The sequence below is a fragment of the Rhinopithecus roxellana genome, chromosome 11 (assembly GCF_007565055.1).
Source record: "Rhinopithecus roxellana isolate Shanxi Qingling chromosome 11, ASM756505v1, whole genome shotgun sequence".
Lineage (NCBI taxonomy): Eukaryota > Metazoa > Chordata > Mammalia > Primates > Cercopithecidae > Rhinopithecus > Rhinopithecus roxellana.
In genome coordinates, this window is record NC_044559.1 from 81,450,431 (window position 1) to 81,473,200 (window position 22,770).

At 38.8% G+C, this 22,770-nt stretch overlaps 1 protein-coding gene across 6 annotated transcripts in view; it reads left to right on the forward strand.

The window, feature by feature from the left end:
- Positions 1-22,770, forward strand: part of CPEB3 (cytoplasmic polyadenylation element binding protein 3) — a 256,201-nt gene that overhangs the window by 106,799 nt on the left and 126,632 nt on the right. For all 6 annotated transcript variants that reach the window (XM_030940515.1, XM_010381317.2, XM_030940513.1 and 3 more), the window contains one exon: positions 1,696-1,752. In XM_030940515.1, coding sequence (XP_030796375.1) covers positions 1,696-1,752 — 57 coding nt within the window. The remainder of the gene's footprint in view (positions 1-1,695; positions 1,753-22,770) is intronic.

A 22,770-nucleotide genomic window follows, 5' to 3' on the forward strand; every position in this document is an offset into this window, starting at 1 on the left:
TGGAGTCTTGCTCTGACTCCCTGGCTGGAGTACAGTGGCACAATCTTGGCTCACTGCAACCTCCGCATTCCGAGTTCAAGTGATTCTCCTGCCTCAGCCTCCTGAGTAGCTGGGATTACAGGCACCCACCAGCACACCCAGCTAATTTTTGTATTTTTAGTAGAGACGAGGTTTCACCATGTTGGCCAGGCTGGTCTCAAACTCCTGACCTGAGATGATTCGGCCTCCCAAAGTGCTGGGATTACAGGCGTGAACCACTGCGCCTGGCCTTCCCTACCTGTTAATATGAAATGACCTTTTACAAATTATCGTAGCCTGGGGAGCCATAAGAAATCAGGATGGTCCTGTCTAGGCAAAAACTTCATTTGTTTAGGAATTCATGATTCTCCCTTTTTATTTAAGGCAGATGCTCTGTTTTGTCTACTATGATGCTTTCCTTTTGGGCAAAAAGAACTTAATAATGCTATTTGCCTCCAGTCCCCCATAACAGAGTTTACTATCAAATGATGACTGACTCTTTTGCAATTATGTAATATAAAACTGTATATGTTGTAAAAATCAATCATTTTAACCTTATCTCCAGCTTTTTCTGTACTACTTTCTCCCCAAGATACTGTTAACATTTATTTAAACAATGGTAGTGAAATAAGATTAACATTTTTTGAGAATTTCATGATAACCCTTGACATAATTGAACATTAAAACCTTGCAGAGCCAAGTTTATAGATACTAGCTTTAAACAAAAGCGTTGTTTCAATAACTATTTTGTTGAAGGAATTTGGTCAAGAAAGTTTTCTAAGTACATTAATCTTCCATTCTTGCTCCTAGGGGCCATTAGTTGAAGCATCTGATTCTGACTTAACATCTTACAGACCAGGGGTTGACAAAAGTTGTGAAGTGCTAAAGAGTAAATATTTTAGGCTTTACGGGCCACATGGTCTCTGTCACATATTGTTCTTTGTTTTAATTTTGGTTTGGTTGTGTTTACAAGCCTTTCTAAATGTAAAAATGATGCTTAACCCAGTGGCATACAAAAACAGGAAGCCAGCCATGTCAGCAGAAGTTTGTAACTCCTGTTATAAACTTAAGGATGAACATGTGGAAATTAGCATTATATTCAAGGTCATATAACTGGTTAGTGGTGAGGAGAGCCACCAGAACCCTAGATTTTTAGGCCAATCATTTTCCCCCCTTCTATCTCTTATATAAATTTTACCATCTTCCTTCTGGTTGTCATTCTGATTATTATGTTGCATTTTTAAGCCACTATGAAACCTCTCTTTTTATTCTCTCTAAGCTTCAAATTTATATACTTGTTTGAATCTATTTTTTTTTTTTTTTTTTTTTTGCTGCTTGAATGGAATAATAGTATAAATGGTTGTTTAAATAAAATGCTTAATCCAAAGAGTTGGCATGTTTAAATTGGAATGCAGGAGATGTGTTAAATTTTAGACTATTATAACAGAAGCTTCTTTTTTGTTTTGTTTTATTTATTTGTTGTTGAAACTTTGGCTTTAAGACTTTTCATGTGTATGTTTTATGACTTAATTTTTAAAGCTGTTGTAACTGCTTTGGCCTTTGATAGCATTGTTATAGATTAATCTGTTTTAGATTTTTGTAATGTTTATATTTTAAGATGTATTTGAAATGATTACATTAAGCATTCTTTGTGCTTAAAATTATTTTATTTTTTAGGACGCATGGGGATAAATTTCCATCATCCAGGAACAGATAATATTATGGCACTTAACAGTAAGTCTTCATATGAAATATTCTATGAAATTATCAGTCAAGTTTGCAGCATGTCATTTCTACATTCTTGATTGTTGGTTACGTTTTAACCTTCCACTGAATGTAGTATAGACCATTGTTTTGTACTAGTGGTTCTCAAAGTGTGGTCCCTGGACCAGCAGCATCAGCATTGCTTGGGAGCTTATTAAAATCTCAGGCCCCATGACAGGGCTATTGAATCAGAAACTTAAGGATGAGGCCCAGAGGTCTGTATTTTAACAAGCCTGTGTGATTGTGATTCAAGCTAAAGTTTGAAAATTGCTTCTTCAAACCAGGGTTGGCAAACTATAGCTCTGCAAGCTGAATCTGTTTTTGTAAATGAAGTTTTTTTGGAATATAGCCACATTCATTCATTTATGGATTGTCTGTGGCTACTTTTGTGCTACAAAGGCAGAGCCCACAAAGGCCAAACTATTTACCATCTGACCCTTTACAGAAAATGTTTGCCAACTCCTGCTCCATACCATTGGGTTAGAGGAATGAAGAGGTAGGTGAAGGGAGAGAGGAAGTGGGGTAGAGAATGTAATGTGAATGAATAAATCAACTTATTTATACATAACTCAGAATTTTTTCATTGTGATAGATAGCCAGGTAGTTCACGCTGGACATCCAGGCGTCTCCCATTAATGGAATTTGCATGGTATATGTGTCAGCAGCTTTACAGGTTTGAAACAGTTTTGTCAGTTTAATTGTTGGATCAAGTTCTAAAGCAGCAAAAACTTATTAACCAGGAAGTCATATTAATTAACACCAGAAGAAATATCTGGGTGGCATCAGCTCTCCTTCCTAGTGTCAGTGGATCAGATAGCTTTGCAGAAGAACAGTCTCTAAATGGAAATTTTTCATTTTCAGAAGGACCTATATAAACCATTGAATCTTTTAGAATTTAAGTTTTCTCCTCTAGTAAATGAGTGATATCAGATTGTCCCCTCTCATCTTCCCAGATATACAAGCTGACTCTCAATACACATGGGAGACATACTGAATGAATCTAGGGTTCTGTACAATATTATTTCTTTCCCTCTTGCTTGAGTAGGTATGTTGAATGTCATTGGAGTTCTTTAGAACAGGTTTTAGGTTATCTCTAAAACATATATTTTACATCTCCTTTGTTCTGACATGCAACCAGTGAGTACTGCTGAGAACCACTGGCAGTGCTTGATGATGCAGGTCTTAAGCCTCTCCGTGCATATTTTTTTCTAGATTGCTAGTATCCCTTCCTTTTGGCGGGGTTGAAGGGGAGGTGGTCTTAGAGACAATAAAAATTCCAAAGTATCTACCTATAATTTTCTAACTTCTAAATGAAAGGTCACTTTAAATTTAGATTATGCTGCCTCTAACTTTTTTTCTAGTGTGATGGGAATTAATGAACATGTTTAACTTGCTGAATTTGTGCAATAATTAATTGTGAAAAGACTTCAGTTAGATTATGGGATTTAAAGTTGAATGTAAAAGAAAAGAACAGTATGGTAGTGTGTCTGCCTGAAGGAATGAGTGTGTATCTCAAAAAGACCTAATTGACATGATGTGAATCCTCTTCTGCAAGAGGGAGAGGATATAGTTTGTGGTTTTCTGTGGAAAAAAAATGGAGCTAAAATACATTTTTCTTTTTAAAAGCTTTTTATTTTCTTTGGTTTGCTTTTCTTTAATTCTCTGCTTTTAAATCCAAGATTTCGTTTATGCTCTTTCCATTTTGTTCATGTTGTGCAAATTCCCCTTTTAGCTTCAATTTCTCCAATCCTTGCGAAAAGGGGGCTGATTAGGTAATCTTAAGGATCGTTTTCAGCATGAAGATACTGTTACTCTGTAATTTTTTTTAAGTACCGAAAGGGCCATTTTGGTGATATCTGTAACAAATGTTGATGAGTTACACATACTTGCAACAGATATCAGAGTGCATCAACCTTTGAATGTCTCTGTGGTTGCTGCCCAAGGTCGAAGAACCTTGTTGTCTTCTTAAAATAAACCAAACAACCAGAGTTTGACGTTTACGTTACATACCGTCAGTGTTCTTCCAAAGTTGACTCCAGCTTGAGATGATCTGAACAAAAATATCCTCCATAGTAGGTACTTGTGGGACCTGCAGGCTTTGACAAATTTGCTAAGATAAACCTTGTTTTCCCTTTCATACAGTTGATCCCAGCCCATCTGGTGACTTACATATGTAGCATATGCACAAACATAAACACACCTATCTATTATTTTTGTCTTCTTTTTTTAAATATGTATTTATTTTTATATTTTGTAGAGATAAAGTGTTGCTATGTTGCCCAGCCTAGTCTTGAGCTCCTTGCCTCAAGCTATCCTCCCACCTCAGCTTCCCAAAGTGCTGGGATTGGAGGTGTGAACTACCACACCTGGTCTTTCTTTTTATGCCTACCGTTTGTTGCCCTAACACTCTTTGTCCTGTAACTGGTCTATCTTTCCTTTCTCTCAACCATCATGTAGGAATAATTGAGATGGCTGGGCACAGTGCCTCACACCTGTAATCTCAGCACTTTGGGAGGCCGAGATGGGCAGATCACTCGAGGTCAGGAGTTCGAGACCAGCCTGACCAACATGGAGAAACCCTGTCTCTACTAAAAATACAAAACTTAGCTGGGTATGGTGGCACATGCCTGTGATCCCAGCTGCTCAGGAGGCTGAGGCAGGAGAATCACTTGAACCCAGGAGGCAGAGGTTGCAGTGAGCCGAGATCACACCACTGCACTCCAGCCTGGGTGACAGAGTGAGACTCCGTCTGAAAAAAAAAAAAAAAAAAAAAGGAATAATTGAGAAGAAGTAACAAATCCTGAAATCCTGAAACACTGTTAACTCAGAATTTGTGATTATCGGAAGGGACTAGGTTGAAGTTGAGCTGTATTTTCAGAAAAGAAGGGATTGGCTAAGAAAATTATAGCAAATTGAGGCAGTTTAAATTTTTTTAAAAAAGAAAATGTGAGTCAGCTGTAGTTCTTTCTTTCTTACCCTTTTTTGCTATGTGAAATTTGTGCTTCCTAGGTCTCTATGGAAAGCTGCCATTCATTATGTTTTCCAAAAAATCTTCCATCCTTTTTTTACTTTCTTGACCTCACCAAAACCTGTCTCCTAAAGATATGGTCTCAGTTCTCCTGTCTTTATGGGAAAGATAGATGTCATTATATACATTGTTCTCAGTACTACTTTCCAGCTTTGAATTGGCCAAGTTCCCAGTTTTTGGTGTTCCTAGTGCATGCCCTCCAGTTATACCTTCTTCCGAGAATCACCACTGCTCACGTCATCTAGAAGACAGAAAATGAAACTTGGAAGAGAAAGATAGGATACCACTATGGAAGACAAATAGGAGTTACCAGTAAACCTTCAGACATTTAGGGTGTGGAAAAATTGGCAAGGTTTGTGTAAACCAAAGAGTCTACTGATTTTTCCTGTTCAAGACCATGAATCTATTAATAATAAGAATTGGCAGGCCAGCCTTTATGGAGGAACCCAAGAGGCACATTCCAAATTTTGGCCTTTCTCAAAATATTAGGTCTTCAAGTATTACAGAATATAGAAGGGGAGGTAGGGGGAAGAAACTCCAATCCATCAGTAAGACCTGTCACTTGTCCAATATTTCCAAAATAAAGTTAGTTCTGAAGCAATATACCCCTTCCACTAATCAGGTAATATAATTTTTTCTTAACTGTTTAATAATTCTGCCCATTATATTTTAATCTTCCTTACTTTTAAATGAAAACACTTGACATTTGCATAATATATTTTAATTTTTCCCACTGAAGAAAGAAGGCTGCTAAGAGTTCTAGCTACGTATGTAGTGGTAGTTCTACCATCCATATTTTTCTAATACTAATAGTAGCTTGTGTTTCCTTTTTCTTTTTCTTTTTTACATTCTAGGTCAGGGATGTCCAACCTTGTGGCTTCCCTGGGCCACCTTGGAAGAATAATTGCCTTGGGCCACAAATAAAATACACTAACATTAATGATAGCTGGTGAGCTTAAAAAAAAAATCACACACAAAAACATCTCATAGTGTTTTAAGAAAGTTTACGAGTTTGTGTTGGGCTGCATTCGAAGCCGTCCTGGGCCACATGTGGCTTGCGGGACAGAGATTCGACAAGTTTGTTCTAGGTGTAGAGTTGGTTTAGCATTCGTGGTCTTGTGTAGGATTGATGCCTGACTTGGTGACTTTTCCTCTATTATGTTGATCCTTAGAAAAGGATACTGGTGCCTCCATGATTCATCACATGAACCAAATTTATGTTCAAAATCAGCATGCCTAGTCTTTACTCCATTTGACTGGTCAGTTCCTCTTTTTCCAAGTAGAAAATGGGCTTGGGAAAACAGAATATTGGAATATGGGAAAACAAAATATCAGAAAGTTGCTTGATAGGTACAAAAGTAGAAACTGGGAGTAGTGTTTCTTAAGGAATAGTATCATTCAGTTCTAGGAAGATGTCTTTGAAGCAGGCTGGAAAGCATGTGAAACCTGAAGATGCAGCAGTGAATTAGCAAAGCCAAAAGCGTCTTCTGGAGTTGGGTAGATCCCATTCCCCCTTTACAAGCTATATGGCCTTGAGGCCACATTCTTAACTCCTCTTTGCCTCTGATTTCTTCACCTGTAAAATGGAGAGAGAAATCAGTAAAGTGGTTATATATATATTTTATAAAGCTTAGTATAGTGCCTGATTTGTAGATAATGCTCATATGAGCTGCTATTGTGAATGCTTGCAACAGCCTTATTATTACCTTTAAAGATCTTTCTTTCTTTACATATTAGTTTCCACAATATAAGTTTATCTCACATTGGTTACATTTAGGTAGATGCTTTCCTGATAGAATTTAAGACAGCACACCTGTAAGTCATTTGGTTACATTTATGTATTTATTTGGAGACAGAGTCTCACTCTGTCGCCTAGGCTGGAGTGCAGTGGTGTGATCTCGGCTCATTGTAACCTCTGCCTCTTGGGCTCAAGCGATTCTCCTGAATCAGCCTCCCGAGTAGCTGGGACTACAGGCACACGCCACCATGCCTGGCTAATTTTTTGTATTTCTAGTAGAGATGGGGTTTTGCCATGTTGCCCAGGCTGGTCTCGAACTCCTGAGCTCAGGCAATCCACCTGACACGGCCTCCTGAAGTGCTAGGGTTACAGCTGTGAGCCACCACGCCCGGCCACGTTTAGATAGGTGCTTTCCTGATGGAATCGAAGACAGCACACCTGTAAGTCATCACATAAGCTAGTGTAGCTGTATTGAGATGTGGTTCCATTTGTTTTTGTGTGAATCTTTTTCTCTGGATGAAATACTTTCTATCTATTACTTGACTTTGGAACATGTAATCACGCACCGTCTTTGGACCCTACAGGCCTTTCTCAGTTGTTAAATATCTTGTGATGTTGGCACTTTAAAAAGTGTCACATGCTGCTGTTTGGAACGTATTAATAAAATGATACAGCCACTTTGGAAAACAATTTGACAGTTTCTTGCAAAGTTAAATATACAACTATCATATGATGCAGGAGTTCTCCTGGGAATTTACCCAAGACAAAAAATGAAAATGTATGTCCACACAAAGATATGTATGCAAATATTCAAAGCCGCGTTGTTCTTAATAGCCAAAAATTGTAAATAAACCAAATGTCTCTCAACTGGAGAATGGATAAACAAATTGTGGTACATCCACACAATGGAATACTATTTGGCAAATAAATAGGAATGAACTATTAATACATGCAGCAACATAAATGACTGTCAAAATAATTTTGCTAAGTTAAAAAGCTAGACAAAAGAATACATACTAGATGATCCTGTTAATATAAAATTCTGGAAAATGTAAACTAATCTAGTGTGAAAAAATACAACAACTTCAAGAAAGGAATTTTTGTAGTAACATTGTCTTCTTTTTTCAGAGGACAAAAGTGAAGGCTTAGATCTTGGAGAAGAAGTCATGTGTAATGATGGCATCTAGTTGAGCAAGTTTCTGAATCTCCTTAAGCCTTTGTTTGAAAACCTGTAAGTGGGCAGTTAGGATATTTACTCTCATTGTTTTTGTGAGATTCAGATGAAGTAAGGCACATGTACAAATAAGGTATTATTACTGCTACATTTGGGAAGTAGGAAGCATAGTCTCACTCAGAGAAGATACTTTCAGAGAGTTACTTTTTTTGTTGTTTTTAAAGATCATAGCTTTGTAATATAACAGAGATTCAATCTTGTTTAAATTAAAAGTTTTCCTGCCATTCCTTTTCTGAGATCTTTGATGTTATAATTAGAGTCTGTTACAAGTTATAAGGAGATAAATAAGAATTCTGAAGTACCACTTCCCCTCTGACAAGGAAAGATGATTGTTTACCCTCACTCTTCCATATCAAAGTATGTAACTTCACAAAATTGAAGATTCCTAGAATGAAACCTAAGTCGTTTGAAGACTTAAACTTTTGATATCTTTCTGCGTTATTTTTTCTGTAGCTCATGAATTGGTATATAAACATTTTGATATCTTAAGCCAAAAAAAGACACTCACCTCTTTAGAAGCTCTGAGGTCATTGATTGTTAAACAACATATGCATAGCTGATACACCAAGAAACTTGGAACTTTAGGTTATTCTGTTTTCCATATTTTTTCCCACATTTTCCCCTTATTAATGCCTTGAAAGCATTTTAGAACTTTTTGCTCGTATTTCTATTTGAACTGAAGGCTGCCAGTGCATTTGTTGAATCAAAAGAGGCAATGTGAAAGGGCATTGACATGAACATTTGTGTTGAGTAGTGACTCCTGTGTGGCTGCAGAGCCTCCTCTTCCCCCTCCTTTTTATCCTCTGCTGGGAGTGAACTCCTTGGGGAGAGGCTCAGCTGAGAGGAAGTGGCAGAGAGGGAGCTGAGCACATGATGCCAGAATGGGAATAGAGCCAGCTTTGCTAGAATTCCAAACGGAATTTTCCAAAATTTGAAGAACACATTGTTGTTTCTGTATCCACTGTGAGTGGATATAAGTAAATAATTTCTTGGTAGCATAAAAAAGTGTAGTAAAGGAATTATTTTGAGATTCTCAGATTAAAGACATTTTGTCTGAGAATTTTGAGCTTTTTGAAGACAAGATTCAGACTTTCTGTTTCTGTCTGAACAGGTTTCTATCTGAACAGGTTTAGAAGTAAAACTAATGTATGGTTGTGCTATGAATACATTGTAAAGGATGGCTAATTTAAAAATGAAAAAATTAGAAGGATAAGTAATGTTCCATGACTTCTAAGTACTCAAATTTCAAAACATTCTAGTTGGATGCTGCACATGAACGTGGTAAGGGACCTAAGAGATTGTTTTGTTTTGACCTTTTCATTTTACAGTTGGGAAGCTGAGATTCAAAAGGCTATGGGAATTGGCCAGGGTGATATGGAGCTAGGAGCAGAACCTCTTGCCTTGTGGTTGAGGGTGGTAACTTTTGCTTTAGATACTTAATTGTTACAAGTGGTTACATTATTATTATTATTATTTACTACCTTAACGCAAACATGCAAATTCGGTGTCTTTGGGAAAATAGTTTTTCTATTGTTATTGTTTGTCACCTTGTTTGTGCTCTGAATGCTTAGTCAATTCTCTTTTCCTGAGAAATAGAATAGTAAACCTAGTCTACAGTCTACATGGCCCGATATTGAATACTGTCAATAAGTGAACTGAAATGTTTTTGACTGACTTTATTGCATTTTGAAAGAAGTTCTTTGTATTTGTGAATGTCTCTAAAGTGACAGTATTGGGCAGTTCTAACCAAATAAGGAGGATACAGAAAACTGAAAATTTACTTACTTTTCCCTGTGGACTTCCCTGTTTTCTCCACTTGTGTAGGCAGTGGAAACTGGACTTCACATTTATAGCACTCACCCCACTTGTAATTAACTATTTAATGTTGGTGGTTTTCTTTAATGTGTATGCTTCAAGAGGGCAGAGACTAGCTTTTATTCACAGTTGGTCCCTGGCTTCAAGTATAATGCCTGGCCTGTTGAATAGGCACTCAATATGGATGATCAGAAGAGAGGGAAGGAGGGGTGGGAAAATATCTCAGTGTGACTGTGAAAAGCACAGTCTAGCAGTCTTAGAGAATATCCAGTCCACCTTAATTTCTGCCTAAAAGAGCTGCTTTAATTCTTCCTTTTGAAAGATGGTTATAACACATATAGATCTAGCAATGAACAGTTTATGAAGTGGTCTCCCAGACCCCTGTGCTGTTGTAATGCTTACTATGGTTTTTCCAGAGCATGGAAAAAAATCCACTTTTTTTGAGCACCAACTTTATCCCAGGACTATTCTCTTATCTGGACAAAACATGGCCATATGATAGAGTAGTGTGTGAAACTGAAATGCAGTTTTTTCCCCTTTTCAACGTTTAGGTTCAGGGGGTACATGTGCAGGTTTGTTACATGGGTAAATTGCATGTCAGCAAGTTGCTAATGTCATACAGCCAGCAAATAGCTGTATAAGGTTTAGACACACAGATTATTCTGCCAACCAGTTCCTAATCCAGTGTGATTTTTACTCTTTAGGATTTTCCCAAAAAGTAACTTGGGTTTTGTTTAACTCCTTTGTAACAATTAAATAAATAATACTTTATTGATTGTGGAGTGTCAATATACTTCCACACATGTTCAGTGTTACTTTCAGAACATAGTCCCCCTCAATAGCAGCAGGAATTTTAAATGCCTTGTTCTCTTTATTACCCTCCACACACATACACTTTTGTTATATGACTAAAGTTTTGTGTTTTTCTTGTTGTTGTTTTGTTTTTTTCAGCTGAATATAGTAGAAACAGTGCAGTTTGGGGTAGGGAAGCAGACAGATCTGAGTTTAAACCCCGAATCCATCACTTATTTGCCACGTGACTTTGTGGCAAGTTACCTGTGTCTTTTATTTTTTATTTTATTTATTTATTTTTTTGTAGAGACAGGGTCTTGTTATATTGCCCAGGCTGGTATTGAACTCCTAGGCTCAAAAGATCCTCCTGACTTGGCCTCTCAAAGTGCTGTGATTACAAATGTGAGCTACTGTACTGAGCTTGAGTCTTTTATTTTAAATGGACAGTTTAACCCCTCTTTACAAATGGTGAGGTTAAGTGTGTAGTGCTCCTATTACTATATCTGGCAAGAAATACACACCAAGGCTGGGTGCACTGGCTCACGCCTGTACTTCCCAGCACTTTGGGAGGCTGAGGCGGGTGGATCACCTGAGGTCTGGAGTTCAAGACCAGCCTGGCCAGCATGGTGAAACCCCGTCTCTAGTAAAAATACAAAAATTATTTGGGCATGGTGGTGCATTCCTGTAATCCCAGCTACTTGGGAGGGTGAGGCAGGAGAATCACTTGAACCCAGGAGGAGGAGGGTGCAGTGAGCCGAGATCACACCACTGCACTGCAGCCTGGGCAACAGAGTGAGATGCTCTCTGGCCAAAAAAAAAAAAAAAAAAAAAAAAAAAAACCAGAAAAAAAGAAGTAGTACACACCAAACAAATGTTAGTCTTTGTTTCTTCCCTATTCTACCCCCTTTCCTTTGTTTCCTTTTGGGTTCACACTAATTCTCAACCCCAGATGTATAATCAAAACAGGAGCCAAAATAGAAAACACCCATGCCCGAGAGACTGTAATTTCATTGGCCTAGAGTGAAATCTGGTTGGGGGTAGAGGGTGGGCAAGGGATATGGAAAGGACCAGAATTGGATGTGTGTCTATCTTTATTTGAGGATGAAGGAATCAAGTAGTATAGGGACTATGCTGTGCATATCCTAGTGTTCTTTCTTTTCCCTCAAGACTCGGTCTGCCTTTACTGTTCCCTGAAAGTTTTCCCAAGTCCGGTTCAGAAGAGGAAGGTGTTTTTGAAGGATCAGGGGAGGGCTGATAGGAATGAGCAGCTTCTCTATGCTACTGCAGCCCTTCCCAAATATCCAGGTGAATTCCTTGACGTAACTTTCTTCTGCGAAGGAACTCTCTTTCCCACATGAGAGGAGCCTTGTTGACAGAGAGAAGACAGCACTGACCAAGGGGCCCAACCTTTGGTTCAGCTTAGGCTCCTGAACACACCAGCACCCATTTTGTTTACCTTCTCTTCTTTCTGTATTATTCCTTATATTATCTGAGAGTTCAGAAATGTAGAACTAGCAAGTATTGGCTATCCTGAACAGTGTAGGAATTGAGTCTTTATATAAAGTTGTAGAAATCGCATGAGATTTTTGGCATAGTGGTTCAGAGAAGATGGTTTGTTGAAAACAGATGCCAGGTATTTGAGTGTATACCACTGTAGTAAGCAATTTCAGACCTGAATTGGACAGATCGATCAGTATAAAATACAAAATACTCTGTTGTGTAATTACAATTCTTGTAACTTCCTTCTTTCTCTGTCTTCCTCCTTCCCTCCCTCTCTTTCTTCCTCTCTCCCTCCCCTCCTTTCATTCTCCATCTTTCTCTTTCTTCCTTCTTTTCTCTCTCTTTCTTTCATCAGTTATTGTTTGATTTAGCAATGTGCTACTGAAATAAAAGCAAGGTGGTAATTACTCTTAGTGGAATGCTATCAGGTCATGAGTATGAGGGTGCATAAACATCACCTGATGTAAGTGAGTATGGATGCCCACTCTCTCTTGTAAGGTATAGTAGTATTATGTAGAGGGATTCTTTACCTAGGTTTGTTTCCAGAGATGCCTTGTCTGATATATACATTTTCAATTATCTTTTTCTGTTTTGATGAGGAATTTAGGAAATGAACTTGGAAATTCTAGAGTGATTACTTTGATAACATGTTATATATTGAGAAATTGTATTAGTATCTTATATGTTAAATGTAATTTAGAAAGTAAAGTAATACTAAGTATGTGGGGATGCTGAAATGTGGTATAGCAAAGCCTTGAGCTTGCATTTTGTACAAGATGGGAAGAAGAATAATAGAGGAAATGGACAGTGTGGACTAGGGGTTTCCCAGGGAGTAGAAGAGACTAGATGTCAAGACATGCAGGTATCAAGATTTTTATACTCTCTGAATAGGTGCTTACTTGTAATGATAATACTGGAAGAGTAGGTTGAATTGGGATTACTGGAATGTATGGGTCTGAGGTATGGAATAGTGAGAATAGTGAGAATAGTAGAGAAATCCCATCTCTACCAAAAATACAAAAATTAGCTGGGCATGGTGGCATGCACCTGTAATCCCAGCTACGCGGGAGGCTGAGACAGGAGAATCGCTTGAATCTGGGAGGCAGAGGTTGCAGTGAGCCAACATCACACCACTGCACTCCAGCCTGGGCAACAAGAGCAAAACTCCATCTCACAAAAAAAAAAAAAAAAAAAAAAAAAAAAAAAGAGGAAAGAGGTTTAGTTGACTCACAGTTCTGATGGCTGACATCTAGTCTCTTATAATCATTGCATCTTACAATCATGGCAGAAGGGGAAGCAAACATATCCTTCACATGGCAACAGTCGAGAGAAGTGCCAAGCAAAGAGGGGAAAGCCATTTATAAAACCATCAGATCTCATGAGAACTCACTTCACTATCACGAGAACAGCAGCATGGGGGTAACCGCTCCAGTGATTCAATTACCTCCCACCGGGTTTCTCCCATGACACATGGAGATTATGGGAACTACAATTCAAGATGAGATTTGGGTGGGGACACAGCAAAACCATATCAGCTATTTAGAAAGAAGTTTGGAAAAAACACACTAGAATAGGCTGAAGAGACTTGAAGCAAGCCTCTTTATTCTTTTATCTCATACTTTTTATCTCATAATATCTTTATTAAGGTATTCTAGCAGAACCAAGTAAAACACTTTTCTATTAGTTCCAGAAATAATTCGTGTTTTGCTTAAGATACCTGTAGGTTTCTCTGTAAGATATTGAAAACCGTGAAACAGGATGTTGCAAAAGTTCATTTGGTGAGAATACAGGATATCTTTTCTTAGGTTCCGAATAACAACTGAATTTTCTGACCAATCCACAAAAATACCTATAGGTATGTTTCATTTTATTGTGCTTCACTGTATCATGCTTCAGTAGAATTTTGTTTTTTATAAATTCCAAGTTTGTGGCAATAGTTATGCTGTTTTTCTAACAGCATATGCTCACTTTTTTTCCCTCTATATCATATTTTGTTAATTCTCACAATATTTTAACCTTTTTTGTTATTACTGTATCTGTTAATGGTGATTTGTGATCAGTGATCTTTGATGGTACTATTTTATTTTATTTTATTTTTTTGAGACAGAGTCTGACTCTGTCTGCCCAGGCTGGAGTGCAGTGGTGCAGTCTCAGCTTACTGCAACCTTTGCCTCCCGGGTTCAAGCGATTCTCATGTCTCAGTCTCCCAAGTAGCTGGGACTACAGGTGTGCGCTGCCATGCCTGGCTAATTTTTGTATTTTTTAGTAGAGACAGTGTTTCACTATGTTGGCCAGGCTGGTCTCAAACTCCTGACCTCAGGTGATTCACCTGCCTTGGCCTCCCAAAGTGCTGGGATTACAGGCATGAGCCACCGTGTCCACCTTGATGTAACTATTGTAGTAGTTTTGGGATGCCATGAACTGCGCTTGTAGGAGATACAAACTTAATTGATAAATGTGTTTGTCTGCTCCACCAGCCGGCCATTCTACTGTCTCTCTCCCTCTCCTCGGACCTTCCCATTTTCTGAGACACAACATTGAAATTAGGCCAATTAATAACCCTAAAATGGCCTCTAAGTGTTCAAGTGAAAGAAAGAGTTGCACGTCTCTCACTTTTAATCAAAAACTAGAAATGATTAAGCTTAGTGAGGAAGGCATATTGAAAGCTGAGACAGGCTAAAAGCTAGGCCTCTTGTTCTAGTTAGCCAAGTTGTGAATGCAAATGGAAAAGTTCTTGAAGGAAATTAAAAGTGTTATTCCAATGAGCACACTAATGGTAAGAAAGTGAAATAGCCTGATTGTTGCTGTGGAGAAAGTTTTAGAGGTCTGAATTAAAGATCAAACCAGCCATAACTTTCCCTTATGCCAAAGCCTAGTCCAGAGCAAGGCCCTAACTCTTTTCCATTCTATGAAGGCTAAGAGAGGTAAGGAAGCTGCACAAGAAAAGCTAGAAGCTGGCAAAGGTTGGATCTTGAGGTTTAAGGGAAAAAGCCGTGTCCATAACATAACAGTGCAAGGTGAAACAGCAAGTACTGATGGAGAAGCTACAGCAAGTAACTTACCCAGATTTAGTTAAGATAGTTGGTGAAGGTGACTACCCTAAATAGCAGATTTTCAGTGTAGGTGAAACAGCCGTCTATTGGAAGAAGATGCCATCTAGGACTTTCATAACTAGAGAGGAGAAGTCAGTGCCTGGCTTCAAAGGATAGGCTGACTCTCTTGTTAGGGGCTAATACAGCTGGTGGCTTTGAGTTTAAGCCAATGCTTATTGACCATTCTGAAAATCCTAAGACCCTTAAGAATTATACTAAATCTACTTTGCCTGTTCTCCGTGAATAGAACAACAAAGCCTATATGACAGCACATCTGTTTAACAACATGGTTTACTGAATATTTTAAAACCACTGTTGAGACCTGCTGCTCAGAAAAAAATACTCCTTTCAAAATACTACTATTCATTGACAATGCACCTGATGGAGATGAACCGGGCAGTAATGTTTTCATGACTGCTAACACATCATCCATTCTACAGCCCGTGTATCAAGGTATAATTTATACTTCTAAGCCATCTTGTTTAAGGAATACATTTTGTAGGCCAGGAGTGGTGGCTCATGCCTGTAACCCAGCACTTTGGCGGGTGGATCACCTGAGGTCGGGAGTTTGAGACCAGCCTGGTCAACATGGTGGAACCTCATCTCTACTAAAAATACAAAAATTAGCCATGAATGGTGGTACATGCCTGTAATCCCAACTACTTGGGAGGCTGAGGCAGGAGAATCGCTTGAACTAGGGAGACAGAAGTTGCAGTGAGCTGAGGTCATGCCACTGCACTCCAGCCTGGGCGACAGAGTGAGACTCTGTCTCAAAATAAATAAATAAATAAATAAATAAATAAATAAATAAATAAATAAATACATTTTGTAAAGCAATACTTGCCATAGATTGCACTTCCTCTGTTGAACCTAGGCAAAGTTGAAAACCTTCTAGAAAAGATTCTTTATTTTGGAGGCCATTTAGAACTTTTGTGATTCATTGGAGGAGGTCAAAATAACAACATTAACAGGAATTTGAAGAAGTCAATTCCATTCCTCATGGACAACTTTGAGGGGTTCAAAATGTCAGTAGAGAAAGTCACTGCAGATACAGTGTAAATAGCAAGAGAACCAGAAGTGGAGTCTAAAGATGTGACCAAATTGTTATAATCTCATGGTGAAACCTGATGGATGAAAAATTGCCTCTTATGTACAAGTAAAGAAAATGGTTTCTTAAGGTGGAGTCTACTTGACGAAGACGCTGTGAACATTGTTGAAATGACAGCAAAGGATTTAGATATTACGTACATTTAGTTGATAAAGCTGTTGCAGGGTTTGAAAGGATTGAATCCAGTTTTGAAAAACATCCTGCTATAGGTAAAATGCTCTCAAACATTGCATGCTACAGAGAAATACTTCATGAAAAGAAGAGTCAATCAATGTGGCAAACCTCACTGGTCTCTTTTTTTATGATATTGCCTCAACCACCCCAAACTTCAGCAACCACCACTCTGATCAATTAGCAACAATCCACATGGAAGGAAGACCTTCCACCAGCAAAAAAAAAAAAAAAAAGAAGAAAAAAGTGATAACTCGCTGAATGCACTGAATGCACAGATGATCACTGAGATTTTTAGCAATAAAGTATTTTTTATTTTTTTAATTTTTTTGAGATAGGTTCCTGCTCTGTCACCCAGGCTGGAGTACAGTAGCATGATGATGGCTCACTGTGTAGCATTGAGCTCCTGGCCTCAGACAATCCTCCCACCTCAGCCTCTTAAGTAGCTGGGGCTACAGTTATGAGCCACTGTGCTGGGCAACAATAAAGTATTTTTTAAGTTAAGTTATATATATCTTTTTTTTTTTTTTGAGACAGAGTCTCACTCTGTCGCCCAGGCTGGAGTGCAGTAGGGCGATCTCAGCTCACTGCAAGCTCCGCCTCCCTGACCCACGCCATTCTCCCGCCTCAGCCTCCCAAGTAGCTGGGACCACAGGCGCCCGCCACCACACCCGGCTAATATTTTGTATTTTTAGTAGAGACAGGGTTTCACCATGTTAGCCAGGATGGTCTCGATCTCCTGACCTTGTGATCCGCCCGCCTCGGCCTCCCAAAGTGCTGGGATTACAGGCGTGAGCCACCACGCCCGGCTATATATCGTTTTTTAAGACATAATGCTACTGTACACTTAATAGACTACAGTATAATCTAAACGTAACTTGTATGCACTAGGAAATAAAAAAGTTGTGTGACTTGCTTTACTGTGATATTTGCTGTATTACAGTGGTTTGGACCCCTAAGACTGTAATATCTCTGAGGTATCCCTGTATTTTAATTCATAAAATAACAGTTTTAAGTGTAATAATTAGTAGAAAACAGTAATGTTCTGTTAGTAATAATGAAATAAAATTTAAAAAAGAAAATTGGGGTGAGAAGTTTGTTTTCTTAAATTTTGGATTGTGCTGCTGAAAAACAGGATAATGGAGCCTGTGAAAATTCTGAAGATAATTTCTGGGTACTTTCAAGGTCTTTCTAGATTTGAAATACTGATTCTTCAGTCTTACTGGTAAAAGTGAGGGTTTTTCAAATGTTTACCAACTGGTGAATGGATAAATTGTAGTTTGTCCATACTATGAAATACTACTCAGCAATAAAAAGAAACAAAATGCTTATACATGTAACAGCATGAATTAATCTCAAAAACATGCTAAGTGAAGGAAGTCAAACATATTGGTTTCATTAATGTGAAATCATAGAAAAGGCAAACAAAACTATGGTGAGAAGGGAGATTAATGCTTGCCAGGAACCATGAGTTAGGGGAGGGGATCAACTGCAAAAGCACACAAAGAAATTTTCAAAGGTGTTGAACTGTCATATCTTGATTAGAATGGTGGTGGTTATATGTCTATATATAATTATCAAAATTAATCAGATTGTATACTTAAAGTGGATAAATTTTATTGACTGTAAATAATATCTTGACTTAAAGTAGGTGCTTTAGAGCCAGACTAAACCTGGATTCAGTCCCAGCTCTGCTGCTTAGTAGCTGCATAACTTTGGGCCAGTCATCTTCTCTGGACCTTGGTTTGCCCATCTGGAAATGTGTATAATGATAGCTGCCTTGGGAATTAGAAGACATATTAAGTACTTAGCATATGCCTGGAACATGATAAATTATCAATAAGTTATTATTTTACTTTATGATAGTCATTCTCCTTTATAAAATACCCCAGTAATGCTAGTATTTTGCTTATCGGTCATTAGTATTAGTTTTTAGGTTTGCAAATACAATGGAAAGAAGATTTTTCTGAGAAGAATGTGTAAGAGTGAAAGAGAAGGGAAGGAAGGAGTTTTAAGATATCCAAATGCTTAATATGTACAAAACAAAAATAAAACAAATACTTAATGTGAATGTAGCAGATGAATATATATCCTTCCCCTTCAAGCATCTTTTTTACCTGCCACTTTCATGTTATTCATGGAGAAATTGATCTTTTCAATTATAACTTGTCTAGTTTGAGAAATGCTATCAAGCATCAAACATTGGGTTAAAAGTGTCTTATCTGCCATTGTAAGAAAAAGATATAGGAGGAGCATTTAGAGACAAACCCCAGTGCTCCTGCTGTGTAAGAATTTATAGTCTAATGAGGGAAAGGGGGACATTTTGATTCAAACTTTAAGATCTTAACCCATCTTAAGTGAAATTTTTTCTATGACTAATACTCCAAGGCAAGCTGAAAGGGAACATTAGATGTTTGAATAGTTTTACGATGCCTACTGAAATGGTGATTCAAAAAATAAGTTGCAAGGTGTTTCTTAAAAACTGATTTTATCACAAGGAAAGTGATTTTTTTTTTTGCTCTTGTTGCCCAGGCTGGTGTGCAATGGTTCAATCTTGGCTCAATGCAACCTCTGCCTCCCGGGTTCAAGCGATTCTCCTGCCTCAGCCTCCCCAGTAGCTGGGATTACAGGCATGTGCCACCATGCCCGGCTAATTTTGTATTTTTAGTAGAGACAGGGTTTCTCTATGTTGGTCAGGCTGGTCTCGAACTCCCGACCTCAGATGATCTGCCTGCCTTGGCCTCCCAAAGTGCTGGGATTACAGGCGTGAGCCACTGTGCCTAGCATCTCCTACAGTGACTTTTAATAGTTTTGACAAAAACTTCCATGCCAATTAATAAAATGTTATACTAAATTCTTTGAATCTTTCTTCCTTTTTCATCAGGCACAGCATTCCAGGGGCTCTGCCTATTTTGAAAATGTTGTGTGCTGCACTGATCCACAATCGAGTGAATATCTATCTATCTCTACCTACCTACCTACACCTCTTCCCTTCCTCCCTCTCTCCCTTCCCCTTTTCTTTTTTTCTTGCTCTTTCTCATTTTTCCAGCCAGTATCATGGAATCTGTATATGATGTTACCTTGCTTAGAGAGACTTCCTCAAATTCAGAGGAATCCATGTAACAGAAGAGTTCGTTTAGATGTAGACACCATATCAGCAGTTTGGCAATTTCTTACAAAATTAAACCTATTCTTACCATACAGTCCAGCAGTTGCACTTCTTGGTATTTACCCAAAGAAGTGGAAAACATATATCCACATAAAAGCCTGCACATGGATGTTCAGAGCAGTTTTATTAATAATTGCCAAAACTTGGAAGCAACCAAGATGTAAATAAGCTGTGGTACATCCAGATAATGGAATGTTATTCAGCACTGTAAACAAATGAGCTATGAAGCCATGAAATTATGCAGGAACCTTAAATGCATATTACTAAGTAAAAGAAGACAATCTGAAAAGGTTTCATATGATTCCAACTATATGACATTCTGGAAAAGACAAAACTATGAAGATGGTAAAAAGATCAGTGGTTGCCAGAGGTTAAGGGAGAGGGAGGGATGAATAGATGGAGCATAGGGGATTTTTTTCTTTTCTTTTTTTTTTTGGTGAGATGGAGATTTACTCTTGTTGCCCAGGCTGGAGTGCAATGGCTCAATCTCAGCTCACCGCATCCTCCGCCTCCCAGGTTCAAGAGATTCTCCTGCCTCAGCCTCCCGGATTACAGACATGCGCCACCATGCCTGGCTATTTTTGTATTTTTAGTAGAAACAGGGTTTCACCGTGTTGCCCAGGCAGGTCTCAAACTCCTGACCTTAGGTGATCTGCCCGCCTTGGCTTCCCAAAGTGCTGAGATTACAGGTGTGAGCCACTGCACCTGGCCGAGCACGGGGGATTTTTAAGGCAGTGAAACTATTCTATATGATACTGTAACGGTGGATACACGTTACACATTCGTCAAAACCCATGGAATATACACCAAGAGTGAACCCTAATGTAAACTGTAGACTTTGGATGATTATGATGTGTTAGAATAGGTTCATCAGTTTTAACAAATGTACTATGGTGGGGGATGTTGATAATTGGGGAAGCTATGCAAGCGTGGGACTGGGGGCATACACGAAATCTCTGGGCCTTCCTCTCAATTTTACTGTGAACCTAAAAAGGCTCTAAAAATATAAAGTCTTAAAAAAAACAAAGAGTAGAGCATAACATGCCCTTTCCTTGGGAAGTCACATTTATAAGAATGCAACCATTAAAACTTAGTGCAGGCCAAGTCATAAGGAATAACAGATGATCTATTTTAGTGTTACCTCATATGCCCAGCAAAGTACCATGCCATTAACATGAGAGTGCTGTTCACAGTGTACTTGTCACTGACCATACAAATCCACTTTTGGAATAATTCTTGTATTTCCACCTGTAAAATACATGTACCTTTTAATTTTTATTCTGATGGATTGGAAATAAGTATTTTTTTCCATTTTTAATTATTCAGGTTTATGATTTAAAAGCTACAAAAATATTAGCACTGTGGATTTTCTGTACTATTTTTATAACCAGTAAGCTAATTAAAATATTTGTAATGTTTCATTTTTAACTATTCAAATACAAACAGTACACAAATCATAAATACATAGGTTTAATATATTGCTCAATGTAGTATCACAAATTCAGCGCACCCATGTAACTCATACCTGGATCAAGACCAAAACATTACTAACACCCCAAACTACACCCTTAGGCTCCTCTCTGGTTACTGTCTCTAGCCAAGGGTAATACTACTCTGATTTATAAAAATTAGAGGTAATTTGTATGGGCTCTGAATTGCTTAATATATATGAAACAGTAAAAGAATTCTATGTCTTAAAAAAAAGAAAAAAGAATTCTATCTGTAAGACTGGTAATAGTTGATAATTGGCCAGGCGCGGTGGCTCATGCCTGTAATCCCAGCACTTTGGGAGGCCGAGGCGGGCAGATCACGAGGTCAGGAGATCAAGCCCATCCTGGCTAACATGGCAAAACCCCGTGTCTACTAAAAGATACAAAAAATTAGCTGGGCAAGGTGGCGGGCGCCTGTAGTCCTAGCTACTCGGGAGGCGGAGACAGGAGAATGGCGTGAACCTGGGCGGCGGAGCTTGCAGTGAGCCGAGAACGTGCCACTGCACTCTAGCCTGGGCAACAGAGCGAGACTCTGTCGCAAAAAAAAAAAAAAAAAAAAGTTGATAATTGAGAATTAAAGTTCCTAGAGGGAGTAGATAGACCTTTGAAAGAATATTGTGTCTTGTTATATCTGGTATAAATCCATCTTAGCATAGATAGGATATTAGAAAAATGAAATAAGTCACATTACTCCCTCTTTAAAAATGTGGAGTTAGCCAGTCGCGGTGGCTCACACCTGTAATCCCAGCACTTTGGGAGGCCGAGACGGGCGGATCACGAGGTCAGGAGATCGAGACCATCCTGGCTAACATGGTGAAACCCCGTCTCTACTAAAAAATGCAAAAAACTGGCCAGGCGAGGTGGCGGGCGCCTGTAGTCCCAGCTGCTTGGGAGGCTGAGGTAGGACAATGGCGTAAACCCCGGAGGCGGAGCTTGCAGTGAGCTGAGATCCGGCTACTGCTCTCCAGCCTGGGCGACAGAGCGGGACTCCATCTCAAGAAATAAAAAAATAAAATAAATAAATAAATAAATAAAAATGTGGAGTCAGCCAGGCGTGGTGGCTCACGCCTGTAATCCTAGCACTTTGGGAGGCCGAGGCGGGTGGATCACAAGGTCAGGAGTTTGAGACCAGCCTGGCCAATATAGTGAAACTCCGTCTCTACTAAAAATACAAAAATTAGCCGGCATGGTGGTGCACGCTTCTAGTCCCAGTTACTCGGGAGGCCGAGGCAGAAGAATCGCTTGAACTGGGAGGTGGAGGTTGCAGTGAACCAAGATCATGCCACTGCACTCCAGCCTGGGCGATACATGTGAAGCATTTTGAACTGTTCCTGGCGCATAGGAAGCACTCATTAGCTGCTATGATAATCAGTGTAACAGGACCAAGGTAGTACATAATAAATTCCACAATGAATGATAAAAACAAATCTAAACCACTGGGCGTGGTGGCTCATGCCTGTAATCCCAGTACTTTGGGAGGCCAAGGAGGGTGTATCACCTGAGGTCAGGAGTTCGAGACCAGCCTGGCTAATATGATGAAACCGTGTCTCTACTAAAAATACAAAATATTAGCTGGGCAAGGTGGCAGACACCTGTAATCCCAGCTACTCAAGAGGCTGAGGCAGGAGAATCAGTTGAATCTGGGAGGCGGAGGTTGCAGTGAGCTGAGATCATGCCATTGCATTCTAGCCTGGGCAACAAGGGCAAAACTCCGTCTCAGAAAACAAAAACAAAAACAAAAACAAACAAACAAAAAAAAAAAAAAAGAAAAAATCTAAGCATCTCAGATAGATCACTACTTGATATTGATTACCTATTCTGTATGCCATCCTGTCTCTCTGATATCAGAGT